This window comes from Artibeus jamaicensis, unplaced genomic scaffold, assembly GCF_021234435.1.
Source record: "Artibeus jamaicensis isolate MK-2021 breed Jamaican fruit bat unplaced genomic scaffold, CSHL_Jam_final scaffold_625, whole genome shotgun sequence".
NCBI classification, from domain to species: Eukaryota; Metazoa; Chordata; class Mammalia; order Chiroptera; family Phyllostomidae; genus Artibeus; species Artibeus jamaicensis.
Window position 1 is genome coordinate 5,440,090 of NW_026522051.1, and position 18,399 is coordinate 5,458,488.

At 64.2% G+C, this 18,399-nt stretch overlaps 1 protein-coding gene across 1 annotated transcript; it reads left to right on the forward strand.

The window, feature by feature from the left end:
- The first annotated feature begins 393 nt into the window (after nucleotides 1–393).
- On the forward strand, nucleotides 394–18,280 carry NECTIN4 (nectin cell adhesion molecule 4). The gene is made up of 11 exons (XM_053659354.1): nucleotides 394–420; nucleotides 1,716–1,824; nucleotides 4,456–4,812; nucleotides 11,410–11,769; nucleotides 13,066–13,356; nucleotides 14,190–14,310; nucleotides 15,146–15,294; nucleotides 15,466–15,622; nucleotides 15,987–16,062; nucleotides 16,360–16,434; nucleotides 16,769–18,280. The coding sequence occupies exons 1-11, from the start codon at nucleotides 394–396 to the stop codon at nucleotides 16,991–16,993; spliced, it is 1,947 nt and encodes a 648-aa protein (XP_053515329.1). The 3' UTR covers nucleotides 16,994–18,280.
- The last annotated feature ends 119 nt before the right edge of the window (nucleotides 18,281–18,399 follow it).

The window sequence follows — 18,399 nt, forward strand, 5'->3', positions numbered from 1 at the left end:
AGAGCTCCGGCTCTGGGGCTCGCAGTCCCCACGACACCCGCACACAGGAGCGAGGGCGACGGCCCCTAGACCCAGGATCAAGGGCACCAGTCACCCAGAAGAGCTGCGCTCGCTTAGGCCAAGTAGGGGCGGAGCGAGGCACGACTCCTGCCCGCCTCGTGTCTTCTTCTGTTCAAGCCAGGCCCCTGGGCGGCTCCTCCCTGTCCCCCCAGGACCCAGCAAGAAACGAAGGGGCCCAGATGCAAGTGGTTGGTTTTTGCCACGGGCCTCAGGACAGACAGAAGCCCGGAGCGGGCTGGGCGGGCGGGACAGAAGCTGGATCTGCGTACCCGGAGCTGGGCTGTACGTGGGGCAAGCGCTGCCGCCTTTGCCTCTGGTGGTTTCTACACCTCGATGGCCCAAGCCGCAGAGGTGGCCAAAGTGGGCCAGGAGTCTGATAGCACAGCCGGGCTTTCCCCGCCCTGTCTCGATCCTGCGTCTGTCGGAGAAGGTGGCGCGGAGGGGATGCTCAGGGAGGCACAGCCAGCGAACCGGGAGGGTTGCCTGGACCTGCACCCCATCCACGTGCACCTTAAGCCTGAGGCTCCGTTGCAGTGGAGAAAGCCTCTGCGCCCGCAGCTATCGCTTCGCTGGAGTCCAACATGGAAGACCCTGTTTCCCAGTTCATGGGAAAGTCTAACAGACCCCTAACCTCTCATGTCTTCCACTGAACTCTGAAAGTCAGTCTTCTCCTGGAGGCTTGTGGCCGGCTGATTCCAACAGCCAGATTCCGATCCGTCATTGTCCTAGGATTTAGGGGGGTGCTGCCTGGGGGTGGGGTCACTCTTCTTACATTGCAGCGACCTGTACTGCCTACTGACCTGTTCTGGTCTGCAGCTGCCCCACCACCCCCAGGGCTGGTACCGGAGTGAGGCTGGATTGTGGGGCCCCAGGGGGCTTCCCCGAGTTGGGTGGCTGCGGAGCTGCAGCTGAGGGCTGGAAGAGCCATCTCTGATTGGGAGGGGAGCTGGCCGCCTCCAGTGGAGAAGCTGTAGGGCCTGGTGTTAGCCCAGGATGTCCCCTTGGGGACAGAGTTGGGTTGCGGGGAGCGCAGCATGGGGTCCCTCACAGGATCCACTGTCATCATGGTCACAGGACCCTGCCTCACCTCTGGTCTCCCCTCCTCTTCACTACTGTGTCTTATGCTGCTGCCACCACTTGGGAGACTCTGATTCCATGAGGGCTCCTACTCTTGTCCAGCGAGGACCTCTCTCTAGAGCCTCCTAAAAGCATGAGCCTGGCCTGAGACCAGGACCAAAGAATAAAGGCACCTGTCTCTGCACCCACCCCGGGTCCCTGACCTTCGTGATGCTGTGTGTACAGAGCAGTCCTGGGCTGAGAGGCAGAGCGTGCCATCCAGCCACCTCCTGCTGCCCAGGTGGTTCTGCCTGGCTCCAGGGCCCTTCAGGGCCAAGCAGATTCCACCCCTGAGCTCTGATGGATGCTGTCAGGTGACCAGGACCAGGTTGTCACTGAGGATGGGGCTGGAAACTGGAGATGGAGGCGTCTGCAGGACAGGCTACGCAGCACATGGAATCCCGTGGGAAACAGGACGTCGCCCTGACACCACAGTGACACTCCAGCCCAAGGGGACAACAGAGGTTTTCAGCAGAGGAAAAGATGCTGGGACCCTGCGTCCTGTACAGGGTCCCTCTCCGCCTCTCCGTGGGTGCCAGTGTCCCCCAGGGGATGAAAGCAAGTCCTGTATCCCTGAGCTCCCGCCACCATACCAACTGGCACCCCAGCCCCTTCTGTACAAAGTGCAGAAGCCAAGGCAGCAAGCAGGTGAGGAGCAGCAGCGCTGGACAGGAGGGGCCACAGACCTGTCTGCCCCCACGCGCCAGCTGCTTCCACCCTGATTCACTACGGCTCTTGTGTCTCCCAAAGTCATGTCCCTCCTCTGACCTGGGATCTCACCACAGACAAACAGGACCTTACTCACCCAGGAGCTTGCCCGACTGCCTCCAACCCACCCTCTCACCACCCAGCCCCTCCCGCCGGCCGCCCACTGGTCTGACCCTCACTCTCACTCTTCCTCCCCCCACCCCACCCCACCCCGGCCCTGCCTGACTCACCTCTAAGGCCCATTGACACAAACAAAACTTTCAGCATAACCCACTCAAACCGGTTTAGCTCAGGTGTGTGGCTGCCACGGGCCAGCGGGGCCACAGGCGGGTGCTGGGACACGCACGGGTAACAAGCACCCGCACCTGTGCCCACGGCTGAGGGTGGGTGCGGGGGCCACACCTTCACCAGGGAGCACACCGCGAGGCACAGCTCGTGTTGTCTCTGCCTCTGCTCGCCCAGGGTCCCCGAGGGCGGGGACCAGGCTCGAGGACCCTGTCGCCCCCTGGACTGGCACCGAGTGGCGCTCCCTCGTGCCAGGTGGATGAACGCAGGCAGGCACGCATCCGTACTGACGGTGCCACCGTGGCGTGAATTGCTCCCATTCTAGGGCCCGGAATGTGGGTGGGAGGAGGGTGGGAAGAGGCCTGAGGGGAATGGGGCTGGACGAGACAGGGCTGCTCCGGGAGTCTTCTCCAGCCAGCACTCCTTGTAGCCCATGCCCTGGAACCTGCCTTCCACAGGTTTCCCCCCAGATAAGGGACGCAAAGGACTGAGTATTGAGGACGTGTCCCTGCCCCGCCCAAGCAAGGCCCTGAGACACTGGGTGGTAGCTCAGGGGGTAGGGAGGGGGCGTGTGGAGGGAGGGAGAGAAAGCCCCTTCTCCCCCAGGGCCACCTCTGCTGTGTACAGGGACCACGAAAGTATGATGGTCCCTCCTGGGCTCCACGCCTCCTGTGGAGTCCTGTCTCCATCGGCCTCCGTGTGGCAGGGCCCGGGTGTGCTATGAATGGGAAAGCTGATGGAGGTGCAGGGGCTGCTTCTCCGTGCCTCAGTTTCCCTGGGTTTCCTGGACCTGGAGAGGTGTGTCCATGGGAAGGGAAAGAGCAGCTCCGGACATACGATAGGATCCAACGTGCGCTAATTATGATTATAACGTGGGGTGCTCCCTCCCACTCCCCCCGCCCTGCCCACCCCTTCCTGCCACCGGGGATCTGAAAGCAGCATCAGGGTGCGGCTGCTCCCCAGTCCCAACCCTCCCTCTCCCCCGAGTCCTGAGAGGGAAGGGGCTCGCCAAGGTGGACGTGGGCAGGAACCGGGCAGTTTGGGCGTCCCGCCTGGCCCTTGCGCCCTTGAAGAAGAGGTCACTCCACTGTCATGGCTGAGAGCTGCGATCTAGGACCAGAGCGGGATCCTGGTCCAGAGCAGGGAGGGGTAGGGTCCCGGTCACTGACCAGGGATCTCCGTACTGACACCCCTGCCTTCCTGGATTCACGCCTTTAAGACGAGGTCTTCTGTCCCTTGCGTGCGGGGGGCTGTCTCAGCGTGGATAACTGAGACACGCTGGTAAAACAAGCCCCACTCTAGCTCACAGACGACAGCTCTTGTCCTGGCCCTCAATTTACACATTTGCTGACTCCCTGGCACACAGCAGGCTTCAATCGATGCTGCCTGAACTAAAGCTTACAATTTAGTTAAGGAGATAAGATGTGCACAAATTATATGTAAGTGCACAAACTATAATAAAGGGCCTAGCAGAGGCTGAGGAAGAGCGGGAGGAGACAGTTTAAATCAAGATCATCCTCTCCAAGTCCAGTATCATGAGATAAATGGACAAAGTGACCGTGGAGGTGGTGGGAAGGGACCCCTCACACCTGTGGGACTCCTGGTCAGGGGACAAGAAGGTGTGACCGGATGAGGCCCTGCTGGGGAGGCCAGGAGCTGATTCCCTGGTCAGTCCCTTGGCATCTCCTGCCTAGGGGTGGGGTGGGGGGTCCCTCCGGTCCCTTTTTAGGGATCTTTGAAGTAGCCTCCTGCCTCGGGGACACTGGCGTCTGAGCAAACCCTGAGAGGTCCTCCCGCAAGCCCCTCTGCTCTCTGGGCTGCTTCTCACCTGTGGGACGAGGGCTGGGGCTGGGGCTGGGGCTGGGGCTGGGGCTGGGGCTGTCCCCGGTTCTTCCCATCCCTGAGTCCGGGCCTCCAAAGCTGAGCCCCCTTTACCGTCAGGAGACTGGGGGGATGCTAAGGTCCCAGGAGGGCAGCAAGGCTGTGGGGTGCTCGGCTTCCTTTCCACCCACTTGCCCTATTCCTCCTGGCCCTCACCTCCCTCCTGGGGCCAGGAGGCCCTGTTGCCGCCCTCCCCACCCGCCCCTCTGCCCTGCCTCCTCTCCACAGCCCCTTCCACACACGCTGCCAGGTGAAGCCCAGGGCTGACGATGGGATCCCACCGCACCAGGTCCTTCCCTCCCTCCCCAGCACCCAGTAGCTGGCCCGGGCCGTGGGGGCGGCGGCTCCGTGTCTCCGTGCCAGGCCCAGCCCCCAGAGACGCACCTGTTCTGACCTGCTGAGCAGGTTCCCAGGTTTCTACCGTAGTTGTTGGCCACAGCGTGGGAAGAAGCTCTGGGGGAGCGCAGAGCTCCGATCGCGGGCTCCTTGGGGGTAGCCGCAGTGGGGTGGGCAGAACGGGCCGGGTCCCCTCGCAGGAGCCCCGGAGGGACAGGCAGGTGTGTACGTGCCCGAGGACTCCGCGACTCCCCTGCCTTTGGGCCGGCGACCTCCCCAGCTCTCGAGCCGGCTCCCAGGGAGCGCTCGGCGGACCTTCGGAAACGCGGGGCGGGTCTGCGTTTGGACCAAGGCCCCTGTCCCTGGGAGCCGACATGTGGGGGCCTGAGCTCTGGCTGCTGCTGCTGCTCCTGGCATCGCTCACAGGTAGGCCTCCCGGAGCCACCGGGACCCTTGCTGCTGAGCCAAGGGTGGGTGTGCACGCACACGGGCCTCCCTCCCACGAGTCTGTGCCGAGGACCCACTCTCCCTCCCACCCCGACTGCCAGTCGTGCCCCTGAAGGTTCAGACCAGCTCCCCTTGGTGTCCCCTCCGGCCCTGGGCCAGGCCACCGCATCTGGGGGCCCTGACGACTGCCGCAGAGGCTGGAGCTGCCTCCAGGGGAAGAGATGAGGCGACCAGTGCAGAGGGACAGGGGACCCTCCGCACAGCCTTCACATCCCCACTGGGCCCGAAGCTGCTGACTGGCACTGAGGCTGACTCAGGCTGAGCTGGTCCACAGTCATGGGAACGAGCGCAGGGTGCCTGAAGCCCAGAGACAGGACGGGGTGTCTCTCCTCCTCCGTCCGTGACGTCCTAGGGTCCCAGCACCAGGCACCTGTTTGGGGGTATGGCCCCTCGCTTTCCCTGGACCCATCGTTAGAGGCATGGCGGGGTCATGAGGTGATTCCTCAGACGAGGTGGGACCCGGGGTAGGGAGCCTTGTCCGGCTAAGGTGTGGTCCCTCTAGTTCATCCCTGTTCCCCACTGTCTGAGTCAGATGCCTTGCATTCCTGCTGTCTAGTGCACAGAGAGCACATATGCGTGATCGGGCTTTCTCATCTTCAGATGGGGGACAGTGCACCCCAGTGGGATTGCACGGGCTGTGCCCAGGGTGAGGAGTGGGGGAGGCAGCCCCCTTGGGGGTCTGGGGACCTGCTCATAGGACGGTTTGACCCCCAGTTCTTGGAGCAGCCTTGTCCAGCGGGGCCAGCATCGTCCCGCCCCGCCCCCAGCCAGAGCTGTCAAGGGCTGGATGGTGGGGCTGCTCTCCTTCCATCTTCGACGGCAGTTGGCCCCTGCCCCCCACATCCCAAGTCCCATTCCTCAGACTACCCTCTTTACCTGCTTAGGCCAGGAGGGCGGGGCCCGGCTGCCGGGCCAGGGCCTCAGCCACTCGCCTGCAGGACCTGCCTACACTCAGGAGTGGAGTTGCTGAGTCTCAGGACTCGATGTGGATCAAAGAGCTCGGCTGCAGCTCCCGCACTGGACGGGAGGGAGGTGGAGAGTCAGGCAGGCCAGGGAGTCCTGCCGGTCACTGCCCACTGAGTCCAAGACGTCTGCTTGCGAGAGGGCAGGGTCCCTGGCATCTTTCTCTGTGACACAGAGCTGTTCTTCCTAACAGAAGGCCGGGGGGGGGAGGGGAGGCCCCTCCAGGAAGGGCATCACCCAGACCTTGCCCCGTGCCTTTCGGAAGGGGGCTGCGGACAGGGCACCCTGGCCCCGGGATGGCCCTGCAGGCTGGTGCCCAGCCAGTCGCCACAGTGCTGTCACACACTCAGGGCTGGCGGGTGCCTGAGGGCTGGAGTGCAGACCTCAGGCCCCGGGTCCGAGCACCAGCCGGGCAGCCCACGCTGCTGCCCACGTCCGGCTCCTCCATGTTCAGGCTTCTCCTCAGTGGCTCCCAGGAAGCTGGGGTGTTTCTTGTCCCTGAAAAAGCAGTGGGCTCTGGCCCCGGTTCAGCTATTAATCTGTTAGGGGGCCCGGGGCACCTAAGAAACCCAGAGGTAGGACCCGATGGCTTCCCGGCTCTGATTGCCCGTGGGTGAGCAAGCCCAGCCAGGTGCTCAGACCGGCTGTGGTGACGAGAGGGGGCGGCCCAGCTGCGTCTCTTGAGTGGGGACCAAGGCCAGCTTTCCCCAGACACCACCTTCTGCCTCAGCACGTCGGGCCCCCAACTGCAGGGCCAGGAGAGCTCTGCGCCCCAGGGGCCCTGCCCCACCCCTGACCGGGAGAGGAGCGCACTTGGGAGGTGCCCGCACGCAGCTCTTTGTTTCTCTTTAATGGGATGAGCTTCCGGGTGAGGTCCCCTCCTCCTCCCTCCCAAGTCTGCCAACACCCCAACACCCCTCCAGTAGGGTCTTCTCGCTAGCTCTTTGTCTGGCCCCTGGGCTCAGAGGGTGAGGGGCTCTCTGAATTCTGAGGTCTGTGCTCTGGGGGGTGAGGACCAGCCTTTTGTTGGGGTTGGTTTCCTGGAAAGGGAGGGGCCATCCCTGTTTTTCTTCTCCTGTTACATGGGGGGCAGGCCCTTCCCTGTAGCACCTGCCCAGACCTAAGGAAGCCCTGTGGCCTCAGATACCTCGGTCCCACCCTGGTGCTTTGGGGGCTGCACTAAGGGGACCCCTGCCACAGAGATCGTGCAGCAGAATCCACTGTCCCAGAAATACCTGGATCGGCTGCCTTGGGGGCCCCCCGCTGGGGACCTGGCCTGCAACCCAGGCATGTGCCCTGACTGGGAATCAAACTGGTGACCTTCTGGTTCGCAGTCCACTAAGCCACAGCAGCCAGGTCCAAACAGCCATTTCTGCACCAGATTTAGGCAGAGAGGAGGGATGGGGAGGGTGGGAGCTGAGTCTGGAGGGAAAGAGAGGGGTCCGGAGGAACAGAGCAGAAAACAAGAAGGGGCCTTGAGACCTGGGGCTGCCGGCCCTGGAGGAGGGCTGCGAAGGAGGGACAGGAACCGGAGCCTTGGCCTTGCCCTCAGTTCCCTGCCCTTTACGATCTGCGTGAGCTGAGAGCTGAGCTGGAGCAGAGCTGGCCACACTGGGGGGGGGGGGGGCTAGGATCTCGGGAGTTTGGGAGAAGTTGAATCCTGGGTCTCCCACCCACAGTGTGGCTGCTGCGGTGACTCAGCTGGGCTCAGACTGGCTCCGGGGGGTTTAGGGGACTTATCTGTGTGTCTGGGCCAGAGCGGAGCCGCCTCCGGGCCTGCCCCGGCCCATTGTTCTCCACTCTCTGTGCGATCAGTGTGGCCCCCCCCAGACTCTAATCAGTGGGTGGGCTCTTTGCCCAGATTGAGAAGCTCTCACTAAGCTGGGGGGCTTAGGACCATGGGGGGTAGGTGAGGGAGGGGGGTGAAGCCAGAGGGAGAGGCTCCTGGGTTCAGAGTCCCTCAGCACTCCATGGCCGCAGCAGAGAGGGAGGGAGACGGCTTGTGTGTGTCACCCGTCCTGAGTGGGGGGCTTCAGGGCCGTGCCTTCTCCCCTCAGCCTCACCCGCAACCCCCGCTCTCTGTGTGGTGAGGGGAAGCGAGGGTCAGTGGAGGAGCCCCAGACCCTGCATGGCTCGGCCCCTCCCCCAGCCCCAGGCAGGGTGCCCCCTCTGCCACACCCACTCCAGAGGACCATCACGGGGACCTGGAGCCAGAGCTGATTTTCGGGTACTGGCCGCAGCAGAGCCCTTGGGGGGCCGGAGGTGCTGGGGGCCTGGGGAGCAGCTGGCAGTGAGGAGGAGGAGTCCCAGTGAGAACCCAAGGAGCAAGGGCAGAGCGAGGTCTTGTTCTGGTTGTTGGGGGTCCCCGACAGCAACATCCCGTCACCTGGGGGGACAGTGACCTTACGTCTGGGTCTTCGTGCCGGAGCTGACTCTGCCCTGCACTCTGGGCTGAGGTGGGAGGGCAGCCGGGGAGGCACTCTGGCCAGACACAGAGCCACGCACCACCGACCTCGTAGCTGAGACAGGACTGGGCAGGCAGACGTCCGAGTGTCCGCCGTGCGCAGAGTCCTCAGTCCCTGCACCCACATGCCCGCTTCTCTCTGGACACAGAAAGACAGGCACACTCCCCGAAGGTCAGACGGGACCACTCCCAGGCGACACACCCCCTGCGGGCCAGGAGACGGCCCCCACGTGCGAGCAACAGCCCCAAGGGCCCCAGGCCTCCCCTGCAGCCCTGCGCCCAGGCCCACAGAACTCGCACTGCCTCCTCCTCACTGACCCCCACTGTCCCCTCAGGAAACGCTGATGGGGACAGGCCCCTTGGAAGGAAGAGCCTCCTTCCCCAGAGACACTCTCTGTGGCTGTTGGCCTCAGTTTCCCCTCCTGAGACCACAGGCCAGGCCTCACACACGGGAAAGTTGGGGCCAAGCTCAAGGTGGGGAGTAGCCAGCCAGCAGCAGCCAGGGACAGAGGGCCGTCTGGGAGCGGGCGGGCGTGGGGGCCTGGCCGGGGTGCGGGAAGCTGGGCAGGGACCCGTCTGGCCAGTCGGGCCTGTTCCGTCCTTGCGCAAGGTGTGGCTGGTGGCGGCTGTGGCTCCGCAGCAGGTCTGAATCACCACGGCTCCTGACCAGCGTCCCGGGGCTGCAGGGTGGAGGGCTGGGAGGGTCAGAGGGCGGAGGGCCTGCCAGCACAGTCCACCGGCCTCAGCAAACAGGTCCAGGAGAAGGGTGGTGGGCTCGGCCCGCACAGTGACCTCACCAGACAGGCAGTATGTCTCCTGTGCGCTGGTGACGTCATCGTGCTGACACCAGGGAGGCCTGGGGCGGGGGCGGGGAGGCCGTGCCGGCTGCGCTGGTTCCAGCTGAGCCCCGGCTCTCCTCCTTCTGAGTGCGCGTGTGTGCGTGTGCATGCGTGCGTGGAAGCGGGTGTCACCCTGAGCCGAGATGCTTCCACTAAATACTGGATTTAAAACAAGGGGGGCTGTGGGAGAAATCCAGGGGGCCTTCCCTGTGGCCCTGGGCTCCTCACTGCAAAGTTTAGGCTTGTCGCTCAGGACTGGGTCTGGGGACCGCCGGCAGGGACCCGAGGGTGGGACCAGGCGTGTGCTGGCCGCTCCGTGCCCCCTGTACCCTAGGGACTGATTCTGGGGGGAGTGTGGGTGACCAGTTGGGGGGCAGGTGGTTGTTAAGGGTCAGGATGTGCATGAAAAGCACGCTGGCACCACCCTGGAAGCCGTCCTGGGAGGGGGCACTTCAGTGTCCTGCAGGGGCCAGGCTTGGGCCCCGGAGACCGTGGTGTGGGAAGCGGAGGATGAGGCACAGGAAGCCCTCATCCGCGGCCACGCCAGGTCTTCCCTGGCAGCCCTGCCCCCTCGGGGAGGACGGGAAGCGCTGGGGAGGGTGCACGCAGTCCGCTGGACTCCCAGGCTGGGCTGGGTGGGACCAGCACCAACGCAGGCAGCTCAGGGCCCTGGTATCCAGCCCTGCAGGTCTGTCCCGTCCCTTGCAGGGCCCTCCCAGCTCCCAGCGGCCGCCTCCCTCCACCATCCTCCCACCCCGTGCAAGCAGGGCTGCGGGGACCCCTCCCTCTGCCCCAGGCTCTGCCTCACTGGGACCCTCTGACCCACTGGGGGGCGCCTCTGTTCCCTCCACCTCACGCCCGCCCTGTCCACCCCCTTCTTGGTCCCCTTGCAGCAAACCCAGCCAACCAGTCCCTCCTGTCAAAGGTTGCCCTGCCCACCCCTCTCTGTCCAGAGGAGACTGCTGGTTCCTCCCTCGTGCCCCTGCCCACCCTCTGCTTGTCTGTCACCCCCTCACTCACTCGCTCACCCAGCGGCCTGACAGCGCCGGTTCCAGGCCGGAGGGCAGGCCACGTGCTCCGCGTGCAGCGGGAGGCCCAGTTTCCACTCTGCGCAGCTCGGCTGGTGGGAGCAGCAGGCACAGCCTGTGGGATGAAGCCGTGTGTGTGTGTGTGTGTGTGTGTGTGTGTGTGTGTGGCAGGGGGCGGTCACTGCAGGGTGGCACCAAGCTGCCTGCACCCACAGTAGGTAGGGGGTGGGCTCCAGGAGGTGTCCCCTTGGGTGTGTAGCAGCCGCCAGGCAGGGAGGAGGGCATCCGGGGCAGGGCCGTGGGGACAGGGACCACACAGCAGGCGTGTGCAGTGCGTCCGAGTCTTCTGGTCACCTCTCTTCCTGGGCAGTGATGGTCCTGCTGAGTTTCTACCAGGAACTGTCCCCTTCTCCCCCTCCCACCAGCTGGGCACCCTCCTGGTCCCTCCTCGAAGGGCACCGAGTCAGAACCACCCCGCCTGGGCCCCTGTCTGTCTCCACCTGCACTGTCACGGGGGCAGGAGATGGGCCAGGGCTGCAGGACCCGCCCCAGTGCCGCGTGGATACCCCCCCACGTCCGGGTCCTCTGGCTGCAGCTCCCGGGCTACCCACCGCACGTCTGCCCTGAGCCTCCAACCCGAGGCCTTTCTGTCTGGGGGGATTTGCTCATTCCTCTCCCACGGCCTCCACCCCTCCCACGCAGGACACCTTCCTCTCTCTGGGAACCCAGGTCTCTCTCATCTTCAAGTCTCAAAAAGAATGTTCTGCCGGGCGTCCGGCCTGGGCTCTCCCTGCACACCCAGGCCCTTGCCGAGGCCTCAGCTCCTGGCCACGCGCCCCGCAGGTGCTCTTTCCCCCTCGGTGGGACGGGCTTGTCCGAGGTGTCCCCAGCTTTGTGCACATGGGCCTGGCCCCCTGACAGAACCCTGAGCGCCCCGAGGGCAGAAGCCAGGTCTCTGCTGGGTCACAGCCCCCACCTTGGGCTGGGAGAGGGTGTAACTCTGCCACTCCTCCTGGGCGTGGCCGTAGGCAAGTCATGTCCTCTCTGGGTCTCAGTTTTCTCACCTGTTAAACGGTGATAATGACGCCTACCTGCCGGGAATGCTCTGCGGTCGTGGTTGCAGTGAGGTAATGGCCCCGAGGGCCCCCTTCACTGTCATCCTGTATGCGCGTCCCCCCCCCCTCCGAGGGACCCCTAACCCGGGCTGTGTCTCCCCCTGCAGGCCAGTGCGTGGCCGGTGAGCTGGAAAGCGCGGACCTGGTGACTGTGGTGCTGGGTCAAGATGCGAGGCTGCCCTGCTTCTACCGAGGCGACGCCAACGAACAGGTGGCGCAGGTGGCCTGGGCGCGCCGGGATGGGAACGAGGGCCCGCGGGAGCTGGCGCTGCTGCACGCCCAGTACGGGCTGCACGTGAGCCCGGGCTACGAGGGCCGCGTGGAGCAGCCTCCGCCTCCGCGGAACCCCCTGGACGGTGCGGTGCTGCTGCGGAACGCGGTGCAGGCGGACGAGGGCGAGTACGAGTGCCGCGTGAGCACCTTCCCCGCCGGCAGCTTCCAGGCGCGGCTGCAGCTCCGCGTGCTGGGTAAGTGCACTGCCTGTGCGGAGGCCCGAGGGCGCCTGCGGGGGGGTTGGGGGGGCGGCGCAGAGGTGGGGCAGGAGTAAGAGGTGGGGTAGCGGAGGTTGAGGGAGCCTCTTGTAGCCCATTCCCCCCACCCGCCCGCAATCTCCAGGTCACCTCAGTGACTCGATCCAGCCGGGTCAGCCTTGGGGAAGGGCTTCCACCCGCTGACCTGAAACCTGCCCCCTTTGTTTCTTCTAACCTGTGGGGCAACACGGCCCAGCTAGTTCTCTCTCACCTGAGCGCGCGCTCTCTGCTTCCTGCACCAGCCCGCCCCTCCCCCACCGCCAACCGCACCTGGATGCCCTCCCAGGCCCCTGCCCCTTTCCTTCCCAGCTCAGGCGGACGCCCTCCCCTGGCTTGGGCCTGGGTGACCGTCCAGCAGCGCACATTTCAAAGAGCAGAGACCCCAGCCTGGTGGCGCAGCTGGTTAAAGCATCATCCCTGATGCGCCAAGGTTACAGGTTCCATCTCAGGTCAGGGCACATACAAGAAACTCTGGCCAAAAAAAAAAAAGAGCAGAAGACCTTCCTCCTGCCCCACCCAGCTCTCTTCTCCAAGCTGAACTTACTGGTTTCCACAACATTTAAAGACACCCTTTCAAAGCCTCCTTCCAGCGGACGTGCAGTCCCAGGTATGACCAGGTAGGGCTAATACTGTTTGATCTGGAACTTCAGTGAGTGTGGTCAGAGACCACAACTGCCCTTTAGAGCGTCACTTGGCCCTGTGCACCGAGGTCAACGGAAGCCCTAGACCTACGGCCAAGTTAAGCCTCCTCCACTCTGTGCCTGGGCTGTTACCATCACGAAGACAGGAAAGGCCAGCATCGCATCCCTTCACCCTCCAGCCTTGCAGAGAAGCGCAAGCGTGACCTAGCGGTCTAGGGACGTGTCACTTAGCTTCCTTGAGCCTCAGCCTCCCGGCCTCTGAACCAGGGACGGTGACCTCTGGGCGGCTCAGTGGTGTGTCGACTGTACGAGGTGACATCTGTGTTGTATTTAGCATAATACTGGGTGTAACAAGTGCTTAGTAAATGGCACCTGTTATTGTGATTAGATACATGTTATCTGGTTCGTCTTTAAATTACTTCATTGCTTTCATTAAAAAATGACCCAGCTTAGTGTAAAAAATACCAAATCCTACCACTCATCTGGTCTCTCTCTCGGTGCAATGAGAGGGACTGAGCCAGGAGGGGCGGGGCCGCCCGACTGGCGGAGCAGACTCTGCGACCACACCTCCTGTCCATCCGTCTGTCCACAGTGCCTCCCCTACCCTCACTGAACCCTGGCCCCGCGCTGGAAGAGGGCCAGGGCCTGACACTGGCCGCCTCCTGCACAGCGGAGGGCAGCCCGGCCCCCACCGTGACCTGGGACACGGAGGTCAAGGGCACCACGTACAACCGCTCCTTCGCACACTCCCGCTCAGCCGCTGTCACTTCGGAGTTCCACCTGGTGCCCAGCCGCAGCATGAACGGGCAGCCGCTCACCTGCGTGGTGTCCCACCCGGGCCTGCTGCAGGACCAGAGGATCACCCACGTCCTCCAAGTGGCCTGTGAGTGCTGGGCTCTTGGGGGGGCCCACGGGCATCAAGAAAGTCCGTGAGACACTGGGACACCCTGAGCCATACCAAGCCGGCCGGCAGGGTCCCGGGGCCCTGACATGCGGCTGAGAGAACAGCAGCCAGAGTGGGGAGGGCCGGATGGGGCCGCCCCCGAGGACCGAGGGCCTCTCCGACCTTCAGTGCCCTGCTCCTGACGAAGGCAGTCGCCTGCCTCACGGGGCTGCTGGGAGAGCCACAGGTAAACTTGGAATTGGGTCCAGAGAGAGACTTGGGACACGCCTGGGCCCTGCTGCTTACCAGCTGCCCCTCGCCCTCACTGGGCTGGGAGTGTAGTCACCCCACTTCCAGGGTTCCGGTGGGAGTTAAGAACTGGGAGTGCCAAGCGCCTCCCTCGGTGCAGGGAAGGTGCACAGGGAACCACAGGTGGCTCCCTGCACTGCATTCCAGCCTCCGCGGGAGGAGGCCACTGTTTTCTGCTGTTGCTAACCCAGCATGTGGCACAAAGCTGGTCCTCGACAGATGTTTGCTAAGGAAGCGAATGGAGCAGATTGTTTAGCTCCCAGCTCTGCTGGGCACCCTGGGGGGCCGGCAGGGGTGTGCTGAGGCCCTGAGGGGCGGCCCCTGTGGACTCTCTGAGCCCTGAGAGGGTGGAGCCCCTCGGCGAGGCTCTGCCAGAGATGAGCGCCAGGGCTGGCACCGATGGGGAGGATGCAGAGGTTGCAGGGGGCCCTTCCAGGCAGGGTGGAGCCTGCTGTGGGGACCCTTGGAGGCACAGCAAGATCAAAGCCATCATTCCCATGTTTCTCCTCCCACCTCCCACCCAGTCCTCGCCGAGGCCTCTGTGAGGGGCCTTGAAGACCAAAAGCTGTGGCAGGTGGGCAGAGAAGGTGCTACGCTCAAGTGCCTGAGCGAAGGGCAGCCCCCTCCCTCCTACAACTGGACCCGGTAAGGGCCTGGGCCGAGCAGCCCCACCGGGGATCAGGGTCCTTCTCTCTGAGGCTGGTGTGTCCTCATTATGGGCTAGAACAACATATTCTGAGCCCCAGATCAATTGGGGTGCACATTCAGACCAACACAAGAGCACGCGTGCTTGTTGAATGCTCCTGGCTTGTACCCAGAATAAGCTAATAAAGACCTTGGCTCTTTTTTGGTAACTTTTAAATGCTAAAGCACTTAAATATTAACATTGTATATTTTTATGTAACTTCCTAAAGTGGGCAAGACAAAAGGATACCTGATTGGAACTGCTATTAAACCCACATTCCTGTAACCCGCCCCCACCTCTGCCAGTCCCTTCACGGAGGGCTTGGCCTTTCCCAGGGTCTGCTGGCCAGGGAATCAGGAGGGTCGGGCCCACGTGTGGGAGCCCGTGAGGGCGAGTGGCCTTGTGCCTGGGGGCTCTGCCCTGGTCTCTGTGTGTAGCCCTGAGGGACAGCCCGCTGTCCCCTTTTCCAAGTTCATCGGGGCTCAGGCAGGAATGAAGTGTCTCGTCGTGCAGACTCCACACTCTGTGTGCCTGGCACCCCGGGCTGGGTGACAGGAGGTCTGAGGGAGCTCGTGGGGCGGCACGCGCGTGTGCGGGGGTGCCCGGGTCAGGCTGGGCGGCAGGGAGAAGGGGGCCTCTGCCCAGGCCTGCCTGGGGGAGGGAGGGGCACCGTGGGAACAGCCTGGGCTCGGGTGACGACAGGCGGGAAGGCGGTGCAGGGCCGTCCGGGCTTGTCGGCGGTGGCGGCCTCAGCCCGCCGGGCCGGCCAGCACCCAGCGGCTTCCCCTCCCCCAGGCTGGACGGGCCTCTGCCCAGCGGGGTGCGTGTGGAAGGGGACACCCTGGGCTTCCCCCCGCTGGCCCTCGAGCACAGCGGTGTGTACGTCTGCCACGTCAGCAACGAGCTGTCCTCAAGGGACTCTCGGGTCACCGTGGAGGTTGTTGGTAAGCCCTGGGGCGGACGCAGGGGCGGGGGGCCACAGCAGCAAGACCCAGCCAGCTGGAGAGGGCGAGGCCACGTGCCTGCGGGGTGGTCTGGGTGTGTGTCACGAGGACAGTGTGGGGGACGCGTCGGGGCCTGGGCGTCCGGCTCGAACAGTGGCCTGTCCCTAGCAGACCCAGAGGAGACCACGGGGAAGCAGGTGGACGTGGTGTCGGCCTCGGTGGTGGTGGTGGGCGTGATCGCGGCGCTGCTCCTGTGCCTGCTGGTGGTGGTGGTGCTGCTGATGTCGTTATACCACCGGCGCAAGGCCCAGCAGATGACCCAGAAATTGTGAGTCCTGGCTGCTCCTGGGCGGGGGGAGCAAAGCTGGGGGCGCAGAGGAGGCAAGCAGCAGGTGGGCTGGACCAGGGAAGGGGAGGGACTGAGTGTGGACATTGTGGAGCTTACAGACCAGCGGTGGGGGCAGGCTTTTGGGAGGTGAGACAGAGCTTGGAGCCGGGACCACGGCTGCACAGGGACCCACAGGCCCGCCTGGGTGTCTGCGCGTGCACGGCGCTCGTGCACATCCACACGTGCTCGGCGGCCACGCAGTCACCCATCAGGGACAGCACAACTCTCAGCTCCGTGTCCCGGTGGTGGAGCTCACTGCGGGGGCCCCACGACTCTGCTCCTGACCCACTGGTGTCTTTCCCAGTGAGGAGGAACTGACCCTGACAAGGGAGAACTCCATCCGGAGGATGCATTCCCACCACGGGGACCCCCGGAACCAGGTACGTGCTCCTTGCTGAGCAGGGAGCCATCTGGCCACTGACTCCCGGCATGGGCTGGGCCGGGGCGCCTTTGGGGGGCGCTACTGCTGCTCTGCTTCTCCTGGGCTCTGTGGGAAGCCACCAGTGAGCACCAACCCCGGGCTGGGGCTGGGGAGCTGCGATGCACGCGAGGACGCTTGTATTCAGGAGAGAGGGGCTGTGGGGCTGGGGGACGGTGGTCGGGGAGGAGGCTGGTGGGGGACAGACCGAAGAGGCTGAGCCCTGTCCTGACTCCTCCCCCATGTCCGGGCCCTGCAGCCGGAGGAGGGTGTAGGGCTGAGAGCCGAGGGCCACCACGATAGTCTCAAGGACAACAGTAGCTGCTCTGTGATGGTGAGGCCCCCGGCCCCACCGGCATCCCCACCGCTCTCCTCAGGCCCCTCCTGCTCCTCCTGTGCTGGGTCCAAGGCCCCTCTCCTGACCCTGCCGCCTTGGCCTGGCTCAGGCTGCCAGCCCCATACCCCTGCTCTGCCTCAGCCGCTGTCTGTCCCCTTGTCCCCAACCCAACACATGCTCCCAGCTCCCTCTCTGGTCCCCTGTGCCTCTGAGACGGTCATGACCCCTGACCCCTGCTTGTGCCTGACCTCCGGCCCCGCCTTGCCCCACCGGCCCCTCGGGTCTGACCGCGCAGCTGTGGTCCCTGACACGCCCCACCCTCGGTCTGCAGAGCGAGGAGCCAGAGGGCCGCAGCTACTCCACGCTGACCACAGTGAGGGAGATAGAGACGCAGACCGAGCTGCTGTCCCCGGGCTCCGAGAGGGCAGAGGAGGAGGAGGATGGCGACGAAGGCATCAAGCAGGCCATGAGCCACTTCGTACAGGAGAATGGGACGCTGAGGGCCAAGCCCACGGGCAACGGCATCTACATCAACGGGCGGGGGCACCTGGTCTGACCCAGGCCCGCCTCCGCAAGCCCGGCCTCCTGCCGACGTGGGGGCTGTCCACTCTCTCGGACCCCCACACCCCACGGACTGCTCGACCTTTTGCTCCGGCCCCTGCGTCCGATGCCGGGACGGCCCGTTGGCTGGGTCCCTGCACCGTGCGTGCAGGTCACTGAGTGAGTGTGAGTGTCAGTGTGAGTGTGCGTGTGAGTGTTGGCTGGGGGCGTGCGTGGAGGGGTGGCCGTGTCCGGGACTCCGTGCAGAGAGTGCCGTGTGTGTGGCTGTGAGACCTCCACCTGCGAACGCGGGTGTTCGCTTCAGACCCAAGAGCAGTATTAGTGACGCGGAGGCTGGAGGCGAGAGGTGGGGGCGGCAGGCACTTCCAGGTGTGCGGGCGCAGCTGGAGCTGGAACCTGGCCTCCTGCGTCGGGAGCTGGGCTCCCACACTGGGCACCAGAGGGCGAGTGCGGAGCCACGGCCTGGGGTCCGCGAGACTCCAGCTGGTACAGAAGAAGCCCTTTGCCCTCTGGTGGCCTCAGGGCCTGCTGCATGGACATACTTTCTTTAAGGACTAAAGCTCTGAACCCTTCGAGAAGAAAAAGACTTAAAGAGACTTTTGATTGGTATGAAGTCACTTCCGCTTCAAGTGAGGCCAGTTTGTTTGGGAGCCGGGCACAGCCCAGAGCCCAGGACTGACTTCCTGTGGGTCTGAGAGAGGCTCCTTCTCCAGCATCTGAGCCCAGGCGGCCTCTCGGGAGGGAGCCTGGAGCTGGTGGGGTCGGAGGGTGTCCGCCTGGGCTGTGACTTCAGGGGCAGGGTCCGCCCTCGGTCCCCTGGGCTCCTGTTTTCTTCGCCGTGTCCACAGTGGCCTGTGCCCCTATGGGCAGTTGTTGGGACTTGGTGCTGAGGGTTCCTGGTTTGGTTGTTGGGGAAAGAGGGTGGGGGTCCAGGGTACTCGATGGAGCTGCAGGGGCAAGACTGTCTCCGTCCCCAGGGCCTTGGGGCCACCTCCTCGGGGCTTTTCTGGCCACGTCTCTGGGTGGAGGCTGAGTGGGGATGGGGCCTGTTCGTACCTGGTCCTCCCAGACACACTCGGCCCAAATCCCTCGGCCGGGCGCCCAAACCCCGCCTGGCCTCACGCCTCCTGGGTCTCTGAACAGAGGAGAGACTCCCCGCCCTGCCCCCCAGGCAGCCCAGGACCCTGGATCTGGCTTCCTCGTATGTACATTCCATGTAAATATGTGCACATTTGTACATAGAAAGCGATCTTCTGTTTTTAAATAAACAGATAGAAAACTCCTGTTCTGTCTGGCCCCTTCCCTGTCCCCAGAGCCGTGTAAGCCCCAAACTCTGTTCTCGTCTCAGCGCCACTGTTCCCCTATGGTCCCAGGGAGGGAGGAGTTAGGTACCTGTGGCCG

Coding starts and splice junctions, on each gene's coding strand:
- NECTIN4 (XM_053659354.1), top strand. CDS start 394: ATGGCCCAAGCCGCAGAGGTGGCCAAA. Junction 11,770..13,065: donor GCTGCAGCTCCGCGTGCTGG/GTAAGTGCACTG, acceptor GTCTGTCCACAG/TGCCTCCCCTACCCTCACTG. Junction 16,063..16,359: donor ACGGGGACCCCCGGAACCAG/GTACGTGCTCCT, acceptor CGGGCCCTGCAG/CCGGAGGAGGGTGTAGGGCT.